The sequence below is a fragment of the Tursiops truncatus genome, chromosome 11 (genome assembly GCF_011762595.2).
Source record: "Tursiops truncatus isolate mTurTru1 chromosome 11, mTurTru1.mat.Y, whole genome shotgun sequence".
Classification (NCBI taxonomy): domain Eukaryota; kingdom Metazoa; phylum Chordata; class Mammalia; order Artiodactyla; family Delphinidae; genus Tursiops; species Tursiops truncatus.
Window position 1 is genome coordinate 58,904,732 of NC_047044.1, and position 21,073 is coordinate 58,925,804.

The 21,073-nt window shown below is 42.4% G+C and overlaps 1 protein-coding gene across 1 annotated transcript in view; it reads left to right on the forward strand.

The window, feature by feature from the left end:
* The window catches only part of TESPA1 (thymocyte expressed, positive selection associated 1), a 38,383-nt gene that overhangs the window by 4,637 nt on the left and 12,673 nt on the right, over nt 1-21,073 (forward strand). Inside the window, exons 2-8 of the mRNA XM_019947017.3 lie at nt 4,684-4,891; nt 6,033-6,075; nt 12,658-12,707; nt 13,483-13,536; nt 14,282-14,318; nt 14,592-14,690; nt 19,560-19,768. Of these exons, the coding sequence (XP_019802576.1) occupies nt 4,729-4,891; nt 6,033-6,075; nt 12,658-12,707; nt 13,483-13,536; nt 14,282-14,318; nt 14,592-14,690; nt 19,560-19,768 (655 nt within the window). The 5' untranslated portion in view covers nt 4,684-4,728. The remainder of the gene's footprint in view (nt 1-4,683; nt 4,892-6,032; nt 6,076-12,657; nt 12,708-13,482; nt 13,537-14,281; nt 14,319-14,591; nt 14,691-19,559; nt 19,769-21,073) is intronic.

Consider the following 21,073-nt stretch of genomic DNA (forward strand, 5'->3'; position numbering starts at 1 on the left):
TCAAAGCTCTGAAACAACTCCCTAGTCTTTTTTTTTTTTAAACTAAATTTATTTTGTTTACTTAGTTTTGGCTGCGTTGGGTCTTTGTTGCTGCGTGCGGCCTTTCTCTAGTTGCCGTGAGCGGGGCTACTCTTCTTTACGGTGCGCGGGCTTCTCATTGCGGTGGCTTCTCTTGTTACGGAGCACGGGCTCTAGGCGCTCGGGCTTCAGTAGTTGTGGCTCACAGGCTCAGTAGTTGTGGCTCGCGGGCTCTAGAGCGCAGGCTCCATAGTTGTGGCGCATGGGTTTAGTTGCTCCGTGGCATGTGGGATATGCCCTGACCAGGGATCAGACGTGTGTACCTTGCATTGGCAGGCGGATTCTTAACCACCACGCCACCAGGGAAGTCCCCAGCTCCCTAGTCTTAAACCATTAATGGTGATTCCTCTTGTCTAACTTCAATCACGGCTGCTGCAATTTCTACTTTGAACTATAACATCCTCAGAAAAAGAGAATTCTCTCCTACTGTACTTGGTTGTAGTCAGATTCCAGAGCACACAGATTGTGGAGAAATATTTTGGGAGTAAATCCCTAGAAAAATGTAGGAAAGAAGAAAAGACAGAGGACTGAAGATGATAGCAGAGGGGGAAAGGAGGCTTTGGGGTGGTTCAGGCAAGTAGAAACAGAACCAGCGTGGCATTCGTGTTGTTGTTTTTTTGGGGGTGGGGAGGTGCTTAGTGGGAATGTCAGAGAAAATATATCAGCAGGCATCAGACTTTCATCCCCACAGAAGATAGACTAAATGTAATATTATAATCTAAACCAGCATCAAGAAAAATGGTACTCAGATTCCAGAAGGAACTTTTGACCAGGGAATAAAAACCTACAATGAAAAATTCTGGAAAATATTTTTTTTAGGACAAGAGAAGTTGATAGTTTCAGCTTATAAGTTCAGTCAGATTTGTGTGGCCCTATGTTCTATCAATAAAAGGGTGGCGTGACTATGCCCCAGGCCTTTTTCCTCTTCATTAGAATGTATCCAAAATACATACATTAGGATTTGAGACCATGTGGAAAGTCGGGAACCCCTGGCCTATGATACACACTAGAGGGGGTTAATATTTCAGCAGCAGCGTGACTCTTGGTCCTCTGCAGGTGCAGTATCTACTGAGCCCCTTCTGTTGCAATGTACCATACACTGCCCTGAGGTAGGATTTAGGGGACAGGTTACAAGCAATGGTGGATAACGGCCAGAAAGGTAAGCCACTTACGACTTGTTGAATGTGGTCTAGGCGCACGTGCTGGGTGCTAGTGGTGGGCAAGAGAACGGAGATGACTTGAGGAGCCCTTCAAAATGTAGAATGTGTTTGGGCAGAGAGGAAGGTGGCTGAAACTGGGTAAGCTAAAGCAAAGAAGCAGAGAAGTTCAAGAAGTGCTGGGGGTCCTTGAGCTCTCCTGACTGAATCACACTCCTTGGGCTCCTTCTCAGCCTCCCTCATCCAGGCTCACCACCTTCCTTGGTCACTGAAGGTTTTAAGTCCAAGAACCTCATAAGTCAGTGTTAATTTGAAAGGGAATTTGTTAAGTGGCAAGTAACTCCAGAGGCCACTGGGCCGTTTCCTAATTCTTACAGGAAAAACTACACAAATGCATCTTTTGTACAGGTATTATTCCTACAAATATTTCAGACTCAATTGGAATAAATTCATAAACAATGGTATTAGAGGCGAACTTTTACAACATTGAGTCCCACCAATTCATTTTCTAGAGGTTGAAGTCAATGCCCAAATAGAAAACCTAATTGACTTGCCAGAAGTCAGTTAATTGGACAGAAAGCCTAGAAGAACGCCCAAGACTCCTGACTCCCATCAGTGCTCTTTCCACGGCACCAAACTCCATTGTACATCCAGGTGTGTGTTTTTTGTATGACTCGTTTGGAGGAAATCTCTCCATGCCCTCTGTCTGTCACAAGGACCCTCCATGCTCCCAAAGGTGCCATATTGACAGCTGTGTGCATTCATCCTTCAGTTCTTTCTGACACTCTCACTGCCGACATGCTTGTCTGATAATCACGTGCCGCTTCCTCCAGATTTCCACAGAGAACACCTGGTGTCTCATCTCCAAGCAGCACAGCGTCCCTCTGTTACCGCTAACCAGACAATTCTACTTCTCCCGGCCTCCAAATACTGCTGTACTTACAGTGTTCCCCCATAATGCCCTGTGAACAGGTCTCTATAACCCACGTGTGGCAGAGATTGGGGAAGATCAGTTAGGTTCTGTTTTAGGCCTCAGGGACATAGCAGTGAACAACCCAGACAAAAATCTCTGTCCTTGTGGAGCTTCTATTTTAATCAGAAGAATAAACAGTAAATTGCATTAACAAATAAAACATAAAGTATGTTAGTGATAAGAACAAGGAAGAAGAAAGTCAAGCAGGGAAGGAGCTCAGTGGAAGCACCTATCATCTGGAGGAAGTGGAAGCCAGGCCTGGCTTCACGGAGAAATTGGTTAAGAGTTGGGCTTTCAGGTTAAGGGTGCCAAAGGCTGAGAGGGAAGAAGAGGGAGGGGAAAAACACGGGGAAAGCCTAGGGTTGAACGGGGGATAAGCATTTTCAGGGGGCAGAGGGGAAATGAGCCTGTGTGAGTCTGGCGTATTTTCAAAGATGTAGGAGGAGTGTGGGATAGATTCACATCACAGAGGATGCTGAAACCAAAGTAGAGGCCTCCATCACTCATCTCAATTAGTGAGATTCTGACACTGTGCTAGGCTGTAACATCCTCATGGAGAAACTGAGCCCAGAGAAAGGGATTGAATTCGCCAGGGCTATACCATTAGTAAGTGGCAGAATAAAGTGTGGGAGTTGAAGGTTCCTTCCTTCTTTCCTTCTTTTTCTCCTTCCTCCCCTCCTTCCTTTCCTCCTTCCTTCCCTTCTTCCTGCCTTCTTCTCTCCCTCCCTCCCTCCCTTCCTTCCTGAATTCCTTTTAAATTCCCCTGATCACCAAATTAGTTCTTCTTGTGACCTGAAGATTTCTTGTGATTTAGGTGAGATTCATTTGCCCTGGCAATTAAAGACAATAGGCAAGTTAGCCTTTGATATTTTCTTCTCCGGACTGACTGACACCAACATGTTAAATATTTTGGATGGAGGTGCAGTACTAGGTAAATGCACACTAACAAGGCTTTTTAGACTCTTTCCCTAAATTCTTCATAGTGGCAGTTTCGTCCTCATGTTATCACCTCATAACAGCTCTGGCCAAAGGACAACAAATTCTCTCTGCTACCCCTCTTTGTGGCTTCACTATACACCACAGACTTCATTCAGTTGTTAATTTCCCCTTAAAGGCACAGGCAGTGGAGAAAGGGCCGGGTGTCCAGGGTTAATAAAGTTTCATAGTGCCAACTGCTGTCTCTCCTTGGGGGAGAGACATGCCTTAGGCTGGACCTGCAGTAAAAGAATTTAGATCAGACGGCAGTAATCATGTACTATTTTTCTCTGGGTATGTTTTGTCTGTCACAAGCAGAAACGTCCAAAAGAATTTTATTGCCCTAGGAATGCATTTTATGTTCAGGACTTTCTTTTCAAAAATAGGTATTTTAGTGCCTACATTGTTGAATGCTTCACTGATGATTTTGTTTTTGAGTGTCTGAGAAGCAGAAGTCTCTGGAAACTGGCACTCTTCTTATTTATTTCCCCCTTTTATTTTTCCTTACTCCAGCAGTTAAAGGTGTAGCCATGAGGATGAAGCGTTTATGGCAGCTCCAGTGACAAGGGCTGGTCCCACCTCCACCTGTTCACTGTGGGGACTGTGAGTGCAGCTGGTGGGGAAGAGGCAGGAGGACAGAGTATAAGCCAATGACTGTACATTAGCCTCAAGTCTTTTTACGCTCTATTTGGACAATCGAATGATTCATCCTCTCTGTCTTCCTCTTTGAATCAGTGGCTCGTGCCATCAGAATATATCTCTTGGAAGAATACAGAGGTGTTGATTAGGCAGTGTTAAATGAAGTATTAGCACACTGATGAACTGGACAAGTAACTCAGAGCCATGGAGAAACCCAAGCTGACGAATTAGAAAGTGATGATCCTGAAAGTGGTAACTGCTAATTGCTTCAGGCAATGTCTCCTTGTTGTTTTTATTATGGGGTTCTCCCCACCCTCATCCCTACTGCCCCCAGAGAAATCCTACGCTAGATAGGAAACAAAACAAGCCCAGAATGACTGTAGTTAGACTGACATCCTGGTTGTGAGACCTTAGAAAATCCGTTTAACCTTTGAGGTCTGAGACTTCATGTATCTTTATGAGGATCAAATAAAGTGAAATTTACACATTGCAAATTTAAAGATATTTTAATTACAATGGAAGATTCTGGGAGACAAAATTCTTAAGAACTAAAGAAAATGTTTTCTAATACAGCATTTCACCTATCATGAGAAGTAGCAACTCTCAAGTCAGAAGCGCTTTCTCAGTGTCCCTTAAATCATATGATATTTCCAGTTTCCAAACTTGGAAGACCTGGTGTTTAGATTGCTCAGGGCATTCCTTTCTTTGGAAGATGGAGGAGGAACCAGACATCTCCTCCCTCCTCCGGAACGGGCAGAGGGTTACGCTCCTTTCTGCAGAGCTGGGAAGATGTGGGGACAGCCCTGGGAGTGGTGATTACTGACCAGGGATGAGGCAGCAGCACTGTGTTCCAACTCACAGGACAGCATCCCTGTGGCGGGAGGCCCTGAAGTCTGAACCAGCGCCATGGAGGGCTCTGTGCTGAGCCCCACATCCTGGGAGAGGCGACGGGCCTGGCTCCGACAGAGCCGGCACTGGCAGACCCAGGTCCTGGAAGAGGAGGCTGCCGCAGCCCTGCAGGGTGTCCCAGATCCCGAGCCTTCTGGCCTGGATGATGTTTTCCAGGAAGGTAAGAGGCCATTAGACATCAAACAGACTTGCACGTTCTCTTGTGATATGGAAAACGTGCCAGATGCCCAGGTCTGCAGTGCGGGCAGCGGGTCCTGGGTTTAGGCTAGCCCCCCCCCCCCCACCACCACCACAAGGCTTATTTTGACTGGGTTAAATGAGTTTAAGGGAAGATGAGTATAGTAATATGAGGCATGAATTATGTGAGAAAGAAACAGCATAAGATTAGGAAAAAGGAAGAGGCACAGTTTTGCCTCGTCCTGAGCAGCTATCTGTGAGGATCCGAGGCCAGGGTTCTCTATGAATGTTTGGAGTGTTTCTGTGTCTGTGTAACAAGGTTACACGCAATCTGGGTGCCTGGACTCTGGCTGCAACTCAGCTGTGTGACGTGACCTTTGGCAAGTCACTCACCGCTCTAGGACATGCTTGTCTAATTGAAGTATTAGTACCTGAAATAGTAATAGTACCTTTTCCACATGCCTCTCAGAGCTTCTTTTAGGTTCCAATGACGCTGCAGACATAAGAGTAAAAAGTAAAAAATAAATTTAAAAATAAATCTTATGTAAGTGAACCTACCCTCGCTTATTTGGTAGGAAACAAAAAGCACAAACGCAAAATTGTGCTTTTTATTTTCTTTTTTTCTTTTCCTTTTTTTTTGAAGAGAAGGATCTATTCCTGTTCCCAAACCTTGGGGTATTTTCCAAGTTTCTGGGAGAAAGGGGGCACAGAGGCAGAGAGAGAAGAAATATCCGTTATTTATTTATTTATTTTTTTCGGTACACGGGCCTCTCACTGTTGTGGCCTCTCCCGTTGTGGAGCACAGGCTCCGGACGCGCAGGCTCAGCGGCCATGGCTCACGGGCCCAGCCGCTCAGCGGCATGTGGGATCTTCCCGGACCGGGGCACGAACCCGTGTCCCCTGCATCGGCAGGCGGACTCTCAACCACTGCGCCACCAGGGAAGCCCTATCCACTATTTTTATACACGGGTATATTCCTCTTTTATCTTAAAGAAAAGTTTTATGGGAACAAAAAGGAGTCATGAGGTGGCTTATATAATGATGTTTGTGGAATGGGGTGAATTTCAGGGAGGAAATCTGATTTCCTTCAGTTTCCACGGTGATCTGATGTCTGGCTTTTCTAGGGAATCCAATCAACAAGATTGAAGACTGGCTGCAGGATTGTGGGTAAGTGCTGGCGAGGCAGCTGGACTGAGCGTGGTTGATGGTTGGGTGTGTTAACAGGCTCTGACTCTTGAGAACTCAGAGCTCAGGGACATGAATTTTAATTGGGCGTAATGATTAGAAGTGAGGTTGAAATAAGGGAGAGGGGATTGTAAAGATTTGGGGTGGGTGTGGGGATTGGGGCTATGAATCGAGTGCATCTCTGGGCTGAGACTAAGTTAGGGTGAGGATCTGGAAGTACAGGCTGGACCTGGTCTAAAACTAAGAAGGATGGAAATGGGTAGCCACAGGGGAGAGCTGGGCTAAATTCCAGATTCCTGCTCCATTGCTTTTCCCTTCAGACTGGAGTTTTACACTGTGTAACAAAAGAGGACTTAGAAACCTAATTGTTCTTATGGTCAGAGTATTTCTTCATTATGAATCATTATGTTGTTTATTTCTACTGAAGAACACAGGAAGAGGGGCTAAGGGTTTACCCCAGTCATTCAAAGCAGTGACGAATTGGAGCAGGTACTTCAAGGCAAAATGTAGTACCTCTTTCCTGAGAAACACTTTAAAATTTGAAACCCTACACCCCCTCTGCCTGTACCATTTTAGGTTCAGTCTACCCAGACCTGGAGGGAAAGCTTCTGTGACCTATTTAAGTGTGATCATTTGTGTGATAATGAATTCTCAGAACTTATAACTCCCTCCTACTCTTTATTTCCTCTTCAGAAATGTTTCAAGCTGTATATAGCCTTTCATCTAAACTTGTTTATTAACATATGAATAAACCCATCCCGGCTTATTTGGTAGGAAATAAATAACACTGTATAATCCAAGGTTGTTTATTTTAACTCTGCCCTGGGAGGTAAGGCAAGGAAGAATTTATCTTGTGTTTTTGTTGTGTACAAAACATGTTGTCTTTATTGTCATAATCTGGTTCAGAATTTCAAAGTTTATTAAGGGTAATCAAAATATAGGGAAGTAAATGGATGGTGGTAATGTTTGCAGGTTTGGGTGTGTGAGAACTGTCCTAGGATTTAAAATGCTTCTCCAGATACGTACAGGAGAACCAGTGGGCTCAGTTACTGTCTTTATCCCATTAACTATTCTACAGTCTTATAATTCAAGTCAATAATTAATTACTGACCGTGCGTTTGCTAACTGTCTGATTGTCTAAATGGCATAGAGGGGTGCCAAGTAGTTTAAAATATGCTCCTTGACCACAAACATACTACATTCTAGTTGAAAAGAATAAATTCCCAGAAATACAAGATTGTAAATTCCAGAAATCACCTTTCCCTACCTATATTCTACCAGGATAAACCCTGAACCAAAATTTATGATGAAAAAGTAGTCTGGTGAGTGAAAAGCCTCCAAGATTTGAGCCTAATTCTTGTGCTAAGCATCTGTATAACCAGCTGTAAGCAAACAACTGAAATTCTATCTCAGACTCCTCTTCTGTAAAGTGGAGAGCTAGAATAATAAAGTTCCAAAAGATTCTTGTGAGATTTAAATGATCTATGTGTACAAGTGCTTTATACTTTGTAGTAGTATGTGAGTGGTGAGTGTCAGGGAGGAAAGAATTTTCCTCTACCCGTCTTTCTAGGTCCTTCTTTAATTCTTTAATCTGAGAATTAAATTGACATGAGACAGATTAACAGGAGAAAATCAAACAAAAGTTTAAACATGTATCCATGGGAGACACCCCAGAGAACTGAGTAACTCACCCAAATGGTGAAACCCTCCCCTTAAATACCATCCTCAGCTAAAGACAAAAGATGATATTGGGGATAGTGGTTTGGGACTTCAAAGGGGAGGAAGGCAATTCACACGGAGATGAAAAAGCAAATGTTTGGTAAACAGACATTTACTGGACTATGTAAAGACAATGGGATACTAAGCAGACTCTGATTTCCAACACACCTAGTTCATATTCTCTAGTGAGATCTCTATTCCTGTTACAGTCCCTCTATCCAAATTCTTTAGGCAGCTAAGGCAGAAGGTCAAAGTTTCTTCCTGAGTCTTTTGAGCCTTGGTTGTCTTCAGCTTGAAATAATCCACATGCCAAAGAGACATTTCAGGGTGGCAAAGTTTGCTCCCCTACATGAAGTTTATAAAGATGAGTTTTATGCTACTTTAAAATTTCACAAAATAAGTCCATCTATCTATTTACCTGGCATCTATCTGTATCCTTTTATTTATCGGAAAAGTGTGTCCAGATAGGATGCATATCAACTTTAGGACAGTGATTACCTCTAGGAAGGAAGAAAGTTAGGAAGGAATGGGAGTAAAACTTCTCCTGAAAATATCTAAGTATCTGAGGGCCAGTTCTGTCAGTTTTCCCAGAGCGCAAAAGTGCCTTCTCCTGATCTTTGCCCTGAAATTCCTTCAAGGTGTATTGTAGGTCAGCGATTGCAGTGGCTAATGACTTGATTCTTGTAGAACTGGATGGTGGGCAACATTCTTCATTTTACAATCCCTTCCCTTTCAGTCTTAATTTCGACCAAGCTTTGAGAGGCATTTCATGACCAGTTTGTCCCATGGCACTAGGAATGCTTATTCCCAGGTCAGGTGAGGACTTCTTTGATAGGCCACTCAATGTACTATTACTGGACTAGGCCTTGTTAACAGTAGCCGAAAGCCTCTGGACCACCTGTCTTACTGGTCTGTTATGGTCCAGGAAATTGTTTCCTCTTGCTGTTTCTTCCTATATCTAGACTTACACTATCACTGATCTTATAGAACTACATATTTGATCAATCTTTTCAAGTCACCTAATCATCATTAATTTGATCTGAAGCTCAGTCACACATACGGTAATGCAAGAAAAAATAATCTTTAAAAATAAGATTACAAGTAATGTAGCTAGTAACATTAATAGGTCATAAGTAAGTATTGAAGCTAAGAAATTCTATTAGGTGCTGCCCTGTATCTCCGCAGGTCATCTGACCAGTCTGTTCTGCACCAGTCCCTATCTTTAAGGGAAATGACATATTGGAATTGTACATAAAGTTCACCAAAGATGTCTGCACGTACAAGGCGAGAGGTGGGTCATCACGACCCCATACGTAGGATTGAGAAAGAAATATCATCTAGGGCGTTACATGGCTGGTGCCAGAAGAAGAAACATTGATCTCTACGGTCGAGCAGATATTTCTGCCATTGCAGAGGTCTGGTTAATGCATAATGCAGGTGCACAGTGCACACCAGAGGGGAGGAAGGAGGCCAAAATGGGCAGAAAAAAAATTTTTGTCTTGCCTTAAAATGAATTTTTATTTCATCAGTCTCTGCAGGCAAAATCTATGGAAATTTCTGGAAGAAGCTAAAAATAGCTACATGCTTCTTCTCACAGTCCAATCCTCCTCCCTACTCTTTGTTTATGAATGGGGTATACAGGAAGAGCAGTAGCTTGGCTCTTCTACGTCAGACTTGAAATGATGCTAAGGGACCTTTCAGCGCAAATGCGGAGAGGAGCAGCTATGGATCTAGTCTCTAGTCATAGATTTTATGTCCTAAGCGATAACTCATGAAAGGCCTGGGACTTGGATGAGGGACATGAAATTTCAAACCACCATGCTCAGAGGAGCTGAGCATGGATCAACAGATCCAGGCCTATGTCCATACTTCTGTGGTGTATTCCACATACACACAGAAAAGCATACCATCACAAGGGTCAGCCTGAGCTGGTCCTCATCTAGAGCCTATGGACATGCCTGGTAGGGCACAGCTAGAAAACAGAAATGAAAGATGCACACCCAACAAATATTGTGTTACTAAATTTTGCTTTGGGCAAATAAGGAATTTTATCAGTGGTATTTTTTAATGTAAATTTTATTGAAGTATAGCATACATATCAGTAGCATTTTTCTTTTTAATATAAATTGTCGTGCAACTCAATGGATGTAAATTTCAGCTATGCTGGATGAATAAATTCTAGCGACCTGCTGTACAACATAGTGCCTATAGCTAACAATATGGTATTGTGCACTTCAAAATTTGTTAAGAGGGTAAATCTCATATTAAGTGTTCTTACTTCCAAAAAAAAAAAAATCAAAGGGAAATAAGGATACTCTGGGAGTTGTTGGATGTGTCTGTTAGTTCGATGGGTGATGGATGGTATCACCAGTGTTTACCTATGTCCAAGCTCATCAAGTTGCACACATTAAATATGTGCAGTTCCTTGTGTATCAATTATACCTAAATAAAGCTGTATGTAAATATAAATATACATATGTATACATATAAATATAAAATAATAGCAATATAAATTGTGTTGAAGTATAAAGTATTTACTGAAAAATAAACGAGTCTTAAATATACGGTTCAATGAATTTTCTCAAAGGGAATATAGTGATGAAATCTGAAATAGAACATCACCAGCACTCCAGAAGCTCCTTCTGTCCCCTTCTGTTCACTGCCCTGCTTCCAAGGGTAACCAGTACCCTGACTTGTAGCATCAAAGATAAATTTTGTACTTTTTAAACTTTACATAAATCGAACCATACAATATGCACTGTATTATGTGTCCTTTTTTTTGTTCAGCATTATGTTTGTGATGTTCATCCATGTGTTTGCATCCAGCAATAGCTCATTCTTTTCCATTGTTGTGTAGCATTGTCTATTGATCGTGCAATTTATCCGTTTTACAATAACTAGAGATTTGGAGGTCTGCCAATTCTGAGTTATTATAAACATTGTTTCTTTTGGTGAACGTATACAGGCATTTCCATTGATTGCATACCTAGAAGTGTAACAGTAGTGTGTTTCATTGTAGTTATAGTAATTGTAGGCTTTAGTAGTCGCATTACTGTGTAGCTACAGCACAAGCATTAAATGCAACAGTAGATCTCAGCATTCTAGTAGTTGACTATATTGTTATCATAATGTTTTTTAATAGTAATAGGAAATATTAATTTATACTAATATTTGTAATGTTATATATACACTGACACGTTTGTAGTATTATAATATATATCTTTATGTAATTATATATTAGGAAGAGAAGTATGTATTTGTAGTTCTAGTTGTGTTTATTAGTTACCCATTCTTAATTACCTTGAGTATCATTCCACATTTTATAGCATATATTGATGTACAGTTTTTCTCATGAGGACATGTAAAAATCCAGATTTTAGACAATATTGTTGATCTTTTCACTATTGAAAGGAAAGTACCAGCAAAAGATGTCTATATATGTAGGGATTTATTTTGTAAAATTAAACACAGCTCGTTCTACAGACGTTGAGTCTGTAAGCCCATTTTCATTAATAAACATTTCGTGAACTGATACTCCAATAGCCTGAGAGGTGCCTAGATCTCTGGAGACTGATAAAGGAGAAGGCTCGTTTAAGACCAGCTCCAATGGATGCTCTCCAGTCAGTTTCCCTGTTAACTCACTTGAACAACTCTTCTCTATTCCAGCCTCCATTTGAGATTACATTCAAAGCATCATGTGCAACTTCCATTTTTAAAACTTTCAGGAAAGCCAACTATAAAACTCACAACATGTCGGTGTTGGAAGTGAACTTAGATAATGATAATATCTAGGCATCTAAATCCCCTTACTTAATATTTGGGAGCATAGCAGCAGCCAGGAGCCAGGACTGGAGTCCAGGTGCTCCAGTCCCTGTTCAAAGCTTTTTCACAGACAACTTCAATCACCCGTTTGAGACAGCGAATTTCTTCCTCATTTAAGTTGTTTCTCACTACCATGTATGCTGAATTCCAATTGTTCTTCCTGTGGAGACAGTAAATGTTTGATAAGCCCATATCTCAAAATGTAGAAATGTCATCTCTAACCAAGAGGCGGTTCCTGCTGCTTCCTGAAAGACGTGCTATTCAGCAACAATGGGGCTCAAAGAAAAGGAAGGAGGTGTAGGTAGATGAGATGACCTCCTAAGAGTTTTTTCTTAGTTTCAATATTTGTATTTCTGATGGAAAGTTTATGGCACCCAGACCCCTGCTTCTGTAAATATATTTCTCCAGTTTTGCTTCCGTATCTTTCCTATTTCCTAGCTACTGAAGAATCATTGCTAAACTGACTTGGGACACTGTTATCAGCACAATGGTAGCACAATCTAAAATACAGCACCTTGGCAGTTTATGAAGTTTTATGTGTATATATATATATATATATATATATATATATATATATATATATGTGTGTGTGTGTGTGTGTGTGTGTGTGTATGTGTGTATCATACTGATAATTTCCTTGGGATGTAAAATTATTTTATGTAAGAAATTGTGTTGTGTGTCTCTATGTTGGCAAGATCTCTAACAACTCTCAAGTCCATTATCTAACAAATCTCAAATCCATTATTCCTGCTTTAACTAATTCTATTTATTATTAATTAGGATGAAAATGAATAAATGTGATGAACAAAAAAAATAAATAAAATAAAATAAAATACAACACCTTCTGACTACCTCTATGGATTTGTCAGTCAAATCATCACTCTCCATTTTCTTCAACATAAAAGCAATTTAAATACTACTGACTCTCATTGGAAAATTACGTGAACTTGTGGGAAATATTTGAAGAAAAGCCCTTTCGAAAATGTAGTGATTTAAACCTATGAGATTCTTTTTGGTTTTTAGATACTTTGAAGAAGGGTTTTTTGAGGAAGCAGGACAGCCGATCCACAACGGTAAGCAGAGGCTCTGTTCTTTCTCCTCTTGTTCCTCTACCTTAGACAGTGACACGGCTGTGTGTGTGTGTGTGTGTGCATGTGTGTATGCGTGCGTAAGATGCTATCTTTTCACTGCCTACAGAACACCTATTAGTGGTCATAAGACAGTCCAGGAGGCCCAGAGGATAGAGTAAGTGTTGGGTCAGAGCCCACAGGCTGACTAGTCCTCAAAGGTTAGCTCCTGTTAGTGGCTGCTCAGCTAACAACCACTGCTATGGAAAACGAGCTTTATAAAATATGTGTGGATGTAGAGAACAAACGTATGGACACCAAGGGGGAAAAGTGACGGGGGTGTGGTGGTGGGATGAATTGGGAGATTGGGATTGACATATATACACTAATATATATTAAATGGATAACTAATAAGAACTTGCTGTATAAAAAAATAAATAAAATAAAATTCAAAATAAAATAAAATGTGTGTCTACGTATGTATGTTTACGTGTGAGTGCATACCCCCATGTGCCAGTTCTTTGGCAGAAGATTGTGTACGTGACTATGTGATATAGGGGACAGGTTAATTATAGGTGAGTTTTTACGTGATTTTTTAAATCAAAATATGAATGTGACTTCTGAGTTAGTATCTGTGTGGCTGGGGTAGTTTTTCAAACATGTGGATGTATGATGTAATTGTGTGGTGTAGATGTGTATACTAATGTGTGATTGTATGTGTGTGCGTGTGTGTGTGAGTCCAAGCCTGATTTTCTGCAGCCTTTGCCTTATTATTTGACAGGGTGCCCCAGCCATGGAACCAGCTTTGAAGATGACTTGACCCTCGGAGCAGAAGGTAAGTGGCACAGCTCTCTGAGGTTGGAATTGAGGAAGAGGCTATCTACTGGATGAATTAAGGATAGAATGGAAGGGGAGAACTGCAGAAAGAAGCAGCCCATCCCTGGAGTCTTATCTGCAGGGAAAGAGCCATCTCATATGATCTAATGGAAAACTCAGAAAGTGTCACATGCCCAGAAATACTTCCTCACCAGCCTATCAAGACATCTACTGGTCCATCATTGGAGCTTTCCTTTGGCCCCTGAATATATAAAGTCACCATAAAAGTGGCTGCCCAGACATCTTTGAGATGGTTTTCTGTATAGGAAGCCCCAGGCAGTCTGAGTACTGGGCGTAAGAGAGAGACTCCATTGGAGGAAAATAAGGGCTGGGATAAAGGATGGAGGTACCGCAACCTACCAGTGTCTTCTGGGACCCGTAGAGACTCACGTGGTGAGGCAGGAACACTAGCCTGGGTGCCTGAATGACTCTGTCCTCCTCAGGACAGAGAAACTCTTGTCTGGACACCAGGCATGGTTCAGAAGTTCAGAGGCTCGGGGCCAGTTTTTCTCTGCTATATTTGTCCAGGTCTGTGTTTGATAATCTTCAGATACTTACATAAAGAACAGAGTTCATGGGATTCAGGGGCCTATAGTAGTGGCAGAGGGGAACAGAGGGGGCTGAGTTTTATACTCGGAGGGACAGCTTAGGTGATTTGCATTTTCCCTTCTAACTTTTTCTTTGCCTTTCTGTTCCTTGTCCAGCCACACTGTTGGCCGCCAACAGCAAACTCTTCTCCAGGTAAGTGTTCGGTTGAGCCAGGCTGAACGATGTCTCCTTCAGGACCTACTGAACTGGGGTGGGTGTCAGAGTCCAAGAAATTAAAAACAAAGAGCTGAAGATTCACAATAGAGGGTGAGATTTCCAACTCGGAATGAGACCATAGATTGAGTTTTTACAGTAGATGGTTCAAAGGTACCCAGCATGGAGTGACAATGCCCAGCAGGGCATGTCTAGGAACCAGGGTGCAGACTGCTCACAAGATTAGTATGACTTCAGCGTTGATCCCTGCAGGAGCTTCCTGGAGACAGCCCGGCCTGGGCAGCTACTGGATCTTGGCTGCAGTTTGGCTTCCAGTAGCATGACTGGTGGGACCAACAAGACTAGTTCAAGGTAGGTGCCAAGTTTGGCAGGGGTGTAAGGGCGGGGAAGATGAGAGGTAGAAGAGAATGGAACTGAGAACCGTTGCCAGTTTTTTTTCTGGGATATACTGCTAGAGCTTTTATGTAGTCACATACTTGACAAGCATAACAATATTTGCTTCAAGAATAGCAGGGATGCAGAGGAATCTGCTGCTCAGAGCTGGATGCTGTGTGTAAAATACAGGTGTCTCCTCCCCTGAACCTTGTACCCCAAGAGGTGTAGTATCGATACCATCACAGTGCCTGGACTTATAAGTACTCAGTAAACAATCAATAAATGTATTAATTGATTGATTGATTAGTTGATTGAGGCAATAAAACATTGATTCATTCAGATAACTTTGTACCCCCAAATGCAGGCCAGGCAATGACTGTGTGGAATTTGAAGATGAAGCAGACAAAGAGTTTGCCCGCAGGAGCCCACCAAGCCTATAGGGTGAACAAAATACACACACAGATAACTTTAAAACAAGATGGAAAGTGATGAAAACTAGTGTGCTATAATCAAAATTGTTTGGAATTTGGAGTCAGAGTTTGAACTTGAGACCTTATTAGCTCTTAACTATCTTTAGTGATATGTCTTTATTGAACCTTAGCCCTGGCAACACCCCAGTTCAGTTAACACAGAATCTCTGGAGATGAGACTCAAATATCTGCATTAAAAGTTTTTTCGAAGTATATTTGATTTAGAATGCTTCAGGTGTACAGAAAAGTGATTCAGATATATATATACACATATATATGTGTGTGTATATATATATATATATATTCTTTTTCAGATTCTTTCCCATTATAGGTTATTGCAAGATATTGAGTCTAGTTCCCTGTGCTGCATAGTAGGTCCTTATTGTTTACTGTTTTATATATCGTAGTGTATATGTGTTAATTGCAAACTCCTAATTTATCTCTCCCCATCCTCTGCTATCGCCTTTGGTAACCTTAAGTTTGTTTTCTATGTCTGTGAGTCTATTTCTGTTTTGTAAATAAGTTCATTGGAATCATTTTTTTAGATTCTACATATAAGTGATATCATGTGATAGTTATCTGTCTCTGTCTGACTTACTTCACTTAGTATGATCATTTCTAGATTTATCCATGTTGCTGTAAATGGCATTAGTTCATTCTTTTTTATGGCTGAGCAATATTCCATTGTATATATATATACCACATCTTCTTTATCCATTCATCTGTTGATGGACATTTAAGTTGCTTCCATGTCTTGGCTGTAAATAGTGCTGCTATGAACAATGGAGTGAATGTATCTTTCAAATTAGAGTTTTCATCTTTTCTGGATATGTGTCCAGGAGTAGGATTGCTGGATCATATGGTAACTCTGTTTTTGGTTTTTTTGAGGAATCTCCATACTGTTCTGCATAGTGACTGCCCAATTTACATTCCCACCAACAGTGTAGGAGGGTTCCCTTTGTTCCACACCCTCTCCAGCATTTATTATTTGTAGACATTTTTTTTTTTAATTTGTTTTTGGCTGTGTTGGGTCTTTGTTGCTGCACGTGGGCTTTCTCTAGTTGCAGCGAGCGGGGCTACTCTTCATTGCAGTGCGCAAGCTTCTCATTGCAGTGGCTTCTCTTGTTGTGGAGCACAGGCACTAGGCGCATGGGCTTCAGTAGTTGCAGCATGTGGGCTCAGTAGTTGTGGCTCTTGGGCTCTAGAGTGCAGGCTCGGTAGTTTTGGCTCACGGTCTTAGTTGCTCCACGGCATGTGGGATCTTCCCCTACCAGGGATCAAACACATGTACCCTGCATTGGCAGGTGGATTCTTAACCACTGTGCCACCAGGGAAGCCCTGTAGGCTTTTTGATGATGGCCATTCTGACTGGTGTGAGGTGATACCTCATTGTAGTTTTTTTTTTTTTTTTTTGCGGTACGCAAAAAAAAAAAGGTACTGCTGTGGCCTCTCCTGTTGAGGAGCACAGGCTCCGGACGCGCAGACTCTGCGGCCATGGCTCACGGGCCCAGCTGCTCCGCGGCATGTGGGATCATCCCGGACCGGGGCACGAACCCGTGTCCCCTGCATCGGCAGGCGGACTCTCAACCACTGCGCCACCAGGGAAGCCCCTCATTGTAGTTTTGATTTCCAATTCTCTGATAATTAGCAATGTTGAGCATCTTTTCATGTGCCTACTGGCCATCTGTATGTTTTCTTTGGGAAAATGTCTATTGAGGTCTTCTGCCCATTTTTTAATTACGTTCTTTGTTTTTTGATATTGAGATGTATGAGCTATTTATACATTTTGGATATCAACCCATTATCAGTCATATCATTTGAAAATATTTTCTCCCATTTAGTAAGTTGTCTTTTCATTCTATCAGTGATTTCCTTTACTGTGCAAAAGGCTTTAAGTTTAATTAAGTGCCATTTGTCCATTTTAGCTTTTGTTTCCTTTGCCTTATGAGAGAGATCCAAGAAAATATTGCTACAATTTATGTCAAAGAGTGTTCTGCTTGTGTTTTCTTCTAGGAGTTTTATGACTTCTGTTCTTATGGAACAGTGTTCACCCATTTTGAGTTTATTTTTTTATACAGAGTGAGAAAATTTTCGAATTCTTTTACATGTAGCTCTTCAATTTCCCAGCACCACTTATTAAAGAGACAGTCTTTTCCCCATTGGATACTCTTGTTTCCCCATTGTATACTCATGCACTATAAGTGCATGGTTTTTTTTTTCTGGGCTCTCTATTCTGTTCCATTGATCTATATATCTGCTTTTGTGCCCGTACCAAACTGCTCTGATGACTATAGCTTTATAACCGGGTCTGAAGTGGACACAAGTCACCTCTCCCCCACGAGGTGTGCTGGCAGCTGTCACCTTAGTGGAAGCTGTGGCTGGAGATGGAAGGGCTAGAGCCAGAGCCTGGTGTGAGCCAGGGCTTCTCCTGTGCTCAGTGGCTCACAGCACCCTATCCGGGGCAAGACTGTGTCCTAAGTTGTTGGAGCAGAATTCCTGAGGGTCAGGTCTGAACTGGTTCCATTCCCTCTGAGTGTGTGCTCTCCTGCATCCCAGCATTGGTACCTTCGCCCCAGAGGGGAGCAGGGCTGGAGCAAGAAGGGCTGGGGCAGGTGCCCATTGCAAGCAAGGGCCCATTGGGGAGCGGTCCTGGCACACGAGTCAGAGTTCCAGACCGCTCTCCATCTGCCTCTGCTGGGAGCGCCAGTAATGGCTGCCATTGCCCGGTTCAGATGTAGCGCCAGGTCCAAGCCAGCTCCGTCGCCCACAGCTACACACTCTTCTTAGTAATGGCAGCCTTCACCCTAGTGGAGAGCTGCACCATGGAGCAAGAGGGACTAGAGTGGGTGCCCCGTGTGGGTCACAGGAAGATGGCCAAAGTCAAGGCACTTTCAATCTGCTTCCTCCTCCTTGTCTCAGGGAGTCAGCGAACGAGTGCGCTCTCTTCGCGAGCAGAGTCTGGGGTTCCTGCAGCCCTCCTGTTAGTCCCACTGGTTTTCAAGTCAGCTAATGGGACTCCTCTGCCCAGCATCAGACCCTAGGGCTGGGGTGCCCAATTTGTGGTTTGAACCGCCCACTCCCCAGGGAGGATCTCAGAGCCCATGTAATTCCCCCTCTTCCTCTGTGTCCCCTTGCAGGGATGCAGGTCCTGACCTGACTGTTTCTCTACTCTTCCTACCCAACTCCATGTAGATCTTGCTTTACAGCCTTGGCTGTGTAAGAGTGTATCAGTCTCCAATGTGTTTTCAGCGAGAGTTGCTCCTCATGGAGATGTGTTTTTGATCTGTTCGTTGGGGTGGGTGAACTCAGCGTCTTCCTTCTCTGCCACCTTGATCTCCCCCCTCCTCGGTGATCTAGTCGTATGCCCACAATTCAGATAAGGAAACTTAGGATCATGAAGATAAAATTGGCAGTTAGGGGCTTCCCTGGTGGCGCAGTGGTTGAGAGTCCGCCTGCCGATGCAGGGGACACGGGTTCGTGCCCCGATCCGGGAGGATCCCACATGCCGCGGAGCGGCTGGGCCCGTGAGCCATGGCGCATTCGGAGCCTGTGCTCCGCAACGGGAGAGGCCACAGCAGTGAGAGGCCCGCGTACCACAAAAAAAAAAAAAAAAAAATTGGCAGTTAGGAGGAATGCACGAGAATAGATCCAGGTATTCGAATTATCCAGCTATTACTTGAATATGATGGTCTCGATTTGGATCAAAAAGCCCAGCATCCTTTCTGAAGAGAGTAGCAGTGATTAGTCAAAGCCTCCAATAATTCACAGCTCCCCCGAGAGAGAGACAGAGACGGAGAGAAAGTGTTTGGTCTGTAATGCAGGACTTCTGTCCTGAAATTGTGCTGTAAAGGGGCCTACTTCTCAAAATCAGGTTTTGAGCATACCTGTATAGATAAAATTTTATCCTCAGGGTGAGAATAAAATGAGTTTTATGTTCCTTACCCACTCATTGCCTGGGTGTTCCACACAGCCATTGGCACAAGCTGGGTAGCAAGTTACAAAGCGCTTGGCAAAAGCCAGCTGTGTCACAGTATGTGCAAGTGGGAACTGACAGGTTAATAACACAACTGCAAGGTTTCTTTGCATCTAGACTGCTTTTGATTTTTCAGGTCCCTCTCATAGCAAATTTTCATTCATCTGTAATCACTGTAGTCATGACAGAATCTCGTTCCGTTTTTAAACCAGGCCGAGATTGTAATTCCCATGTTTCAGACAGAGAGTTTAGATTCAGAGCAGTGAAAGCTTTTCTCAGTCACAGTGGTAGATGGAGAAATGGCCAGAAAGGTATCTCAGTCTCCTGACACTTTTATTAGATAACTCTGGATTACCCTGTGTCTCAAAGCTTTGCTTGTTTACCCAAACCCCCTCTTTGCAGCATCTCAGAGATTCTGGACAAGGTGCAAGAAGATGCAGAAGATGTCCTTTTCAGTCTGGGCTTTGGCCAGGAGGACCACAAAGACACTTCTCGAATTCCTGCCCGATTTTTCACCACTCCGTCTCAGGCCAAAGGCATTGATTTCCAGCTCTTCCTGAAGTCCCAGGTGCGGAGGATTGAGATGGAAGACCCGTGCCTCATGCTGGCCAGTGAGTGTTACCACAGATATATGCTCAACTTCTCCCCAGCCTGCAGTCATTCACAACAGGGATCAGTGGCTCTAAATACTACTTTCTCTTGGTCAGCTTCACTCGACCCTTTGTCTCTTGTGTCTGTTTCTTCCTATGCTGTCTTCAGTGAAGATAGAGAACTTTGACTTCTCTTCTCTCTCTTGAAGAAATTGTCTTCAAGAGACCTCATATCACTATTACTTTCTTTAGATCTTCTCTCTTTTAGCCAAATCAAATAGGAACAATGTCTTTAAATCTTGTCCCCATTTTCTATTTCTCAGTTGGAATTATTGAATGTTCCCCATTTATAGCCACTACATTAAAATCATTTCCATTTAGGGCAGTGGTTCTGTTAATTATGTTAAATTGTGCAGGAGTTAATAAAACATTCATAGTCATAGGCTTTTCTTCCAGAGAAGGAAGGGCTCAGGAATATTTATGTTAAGTAAGCACGCCGATGATTCTTATGTATAATACTTAGACCACGTCTAGGGAAACAATGATTTCAGTTGTCCCAATTCCATACTAAGGAAAGATACGAGAGGACTTCTCTACCTGGATGAGGGATAAAAGTCTCTATTTTATTCTATATGTTACAATATATTTCAAATTATATTGTTTTACAGCCCCCCAACATAGTGTTTTTGACAGTGCTGTTTCAGATTCTTTGCAACAGATTCAACTTAAAAACTTGGTAAAACTACGCTTCTGAGCTCCACCTGCTGGAACAAGGATTTTGAGTTGGAGTATTTGCACAAGCACTTTAGATGATTCTTACGCACACTAAAGATTGAGGATGATTTATTGAATTTATTTTATGTGCCAAGTACATAATTAGTTGTTAAATTCTGGAAGAACAGCAGCTAGGCAAGAGAAACATGATTCTTGCCTTTAGGACACTTACAGTTTAAGGGATATATGGTTTATCACAGTCCTTTTCCAACATGGGTGTATGTATGAATTACTGAAGGATATTGTAGATGTGTGGGTTACAGTCTGAGAGTCTGTATTTGCAATAAATTCCCAAGTAATGCCAATGCTACTGGACTACTGGCCACACTTTGAGAAGCAAAGTCTAGCAGAAATGATACAGTTCATCTAAATTTCTCTACCCCTGTCCATTGCCTAGTAATTGCTATCCCTCAAATTTGCTGCTATCAAAGAAGACTTCTATAACCCTAAAGTTTTCTTACTAAGAAAATAATGTTAGTTTTGCCCTTTTTAGTCATGTTTGTCATCTATGGCAAACACAGTGATAGAGACCATGGTATACTGACAGCAGAA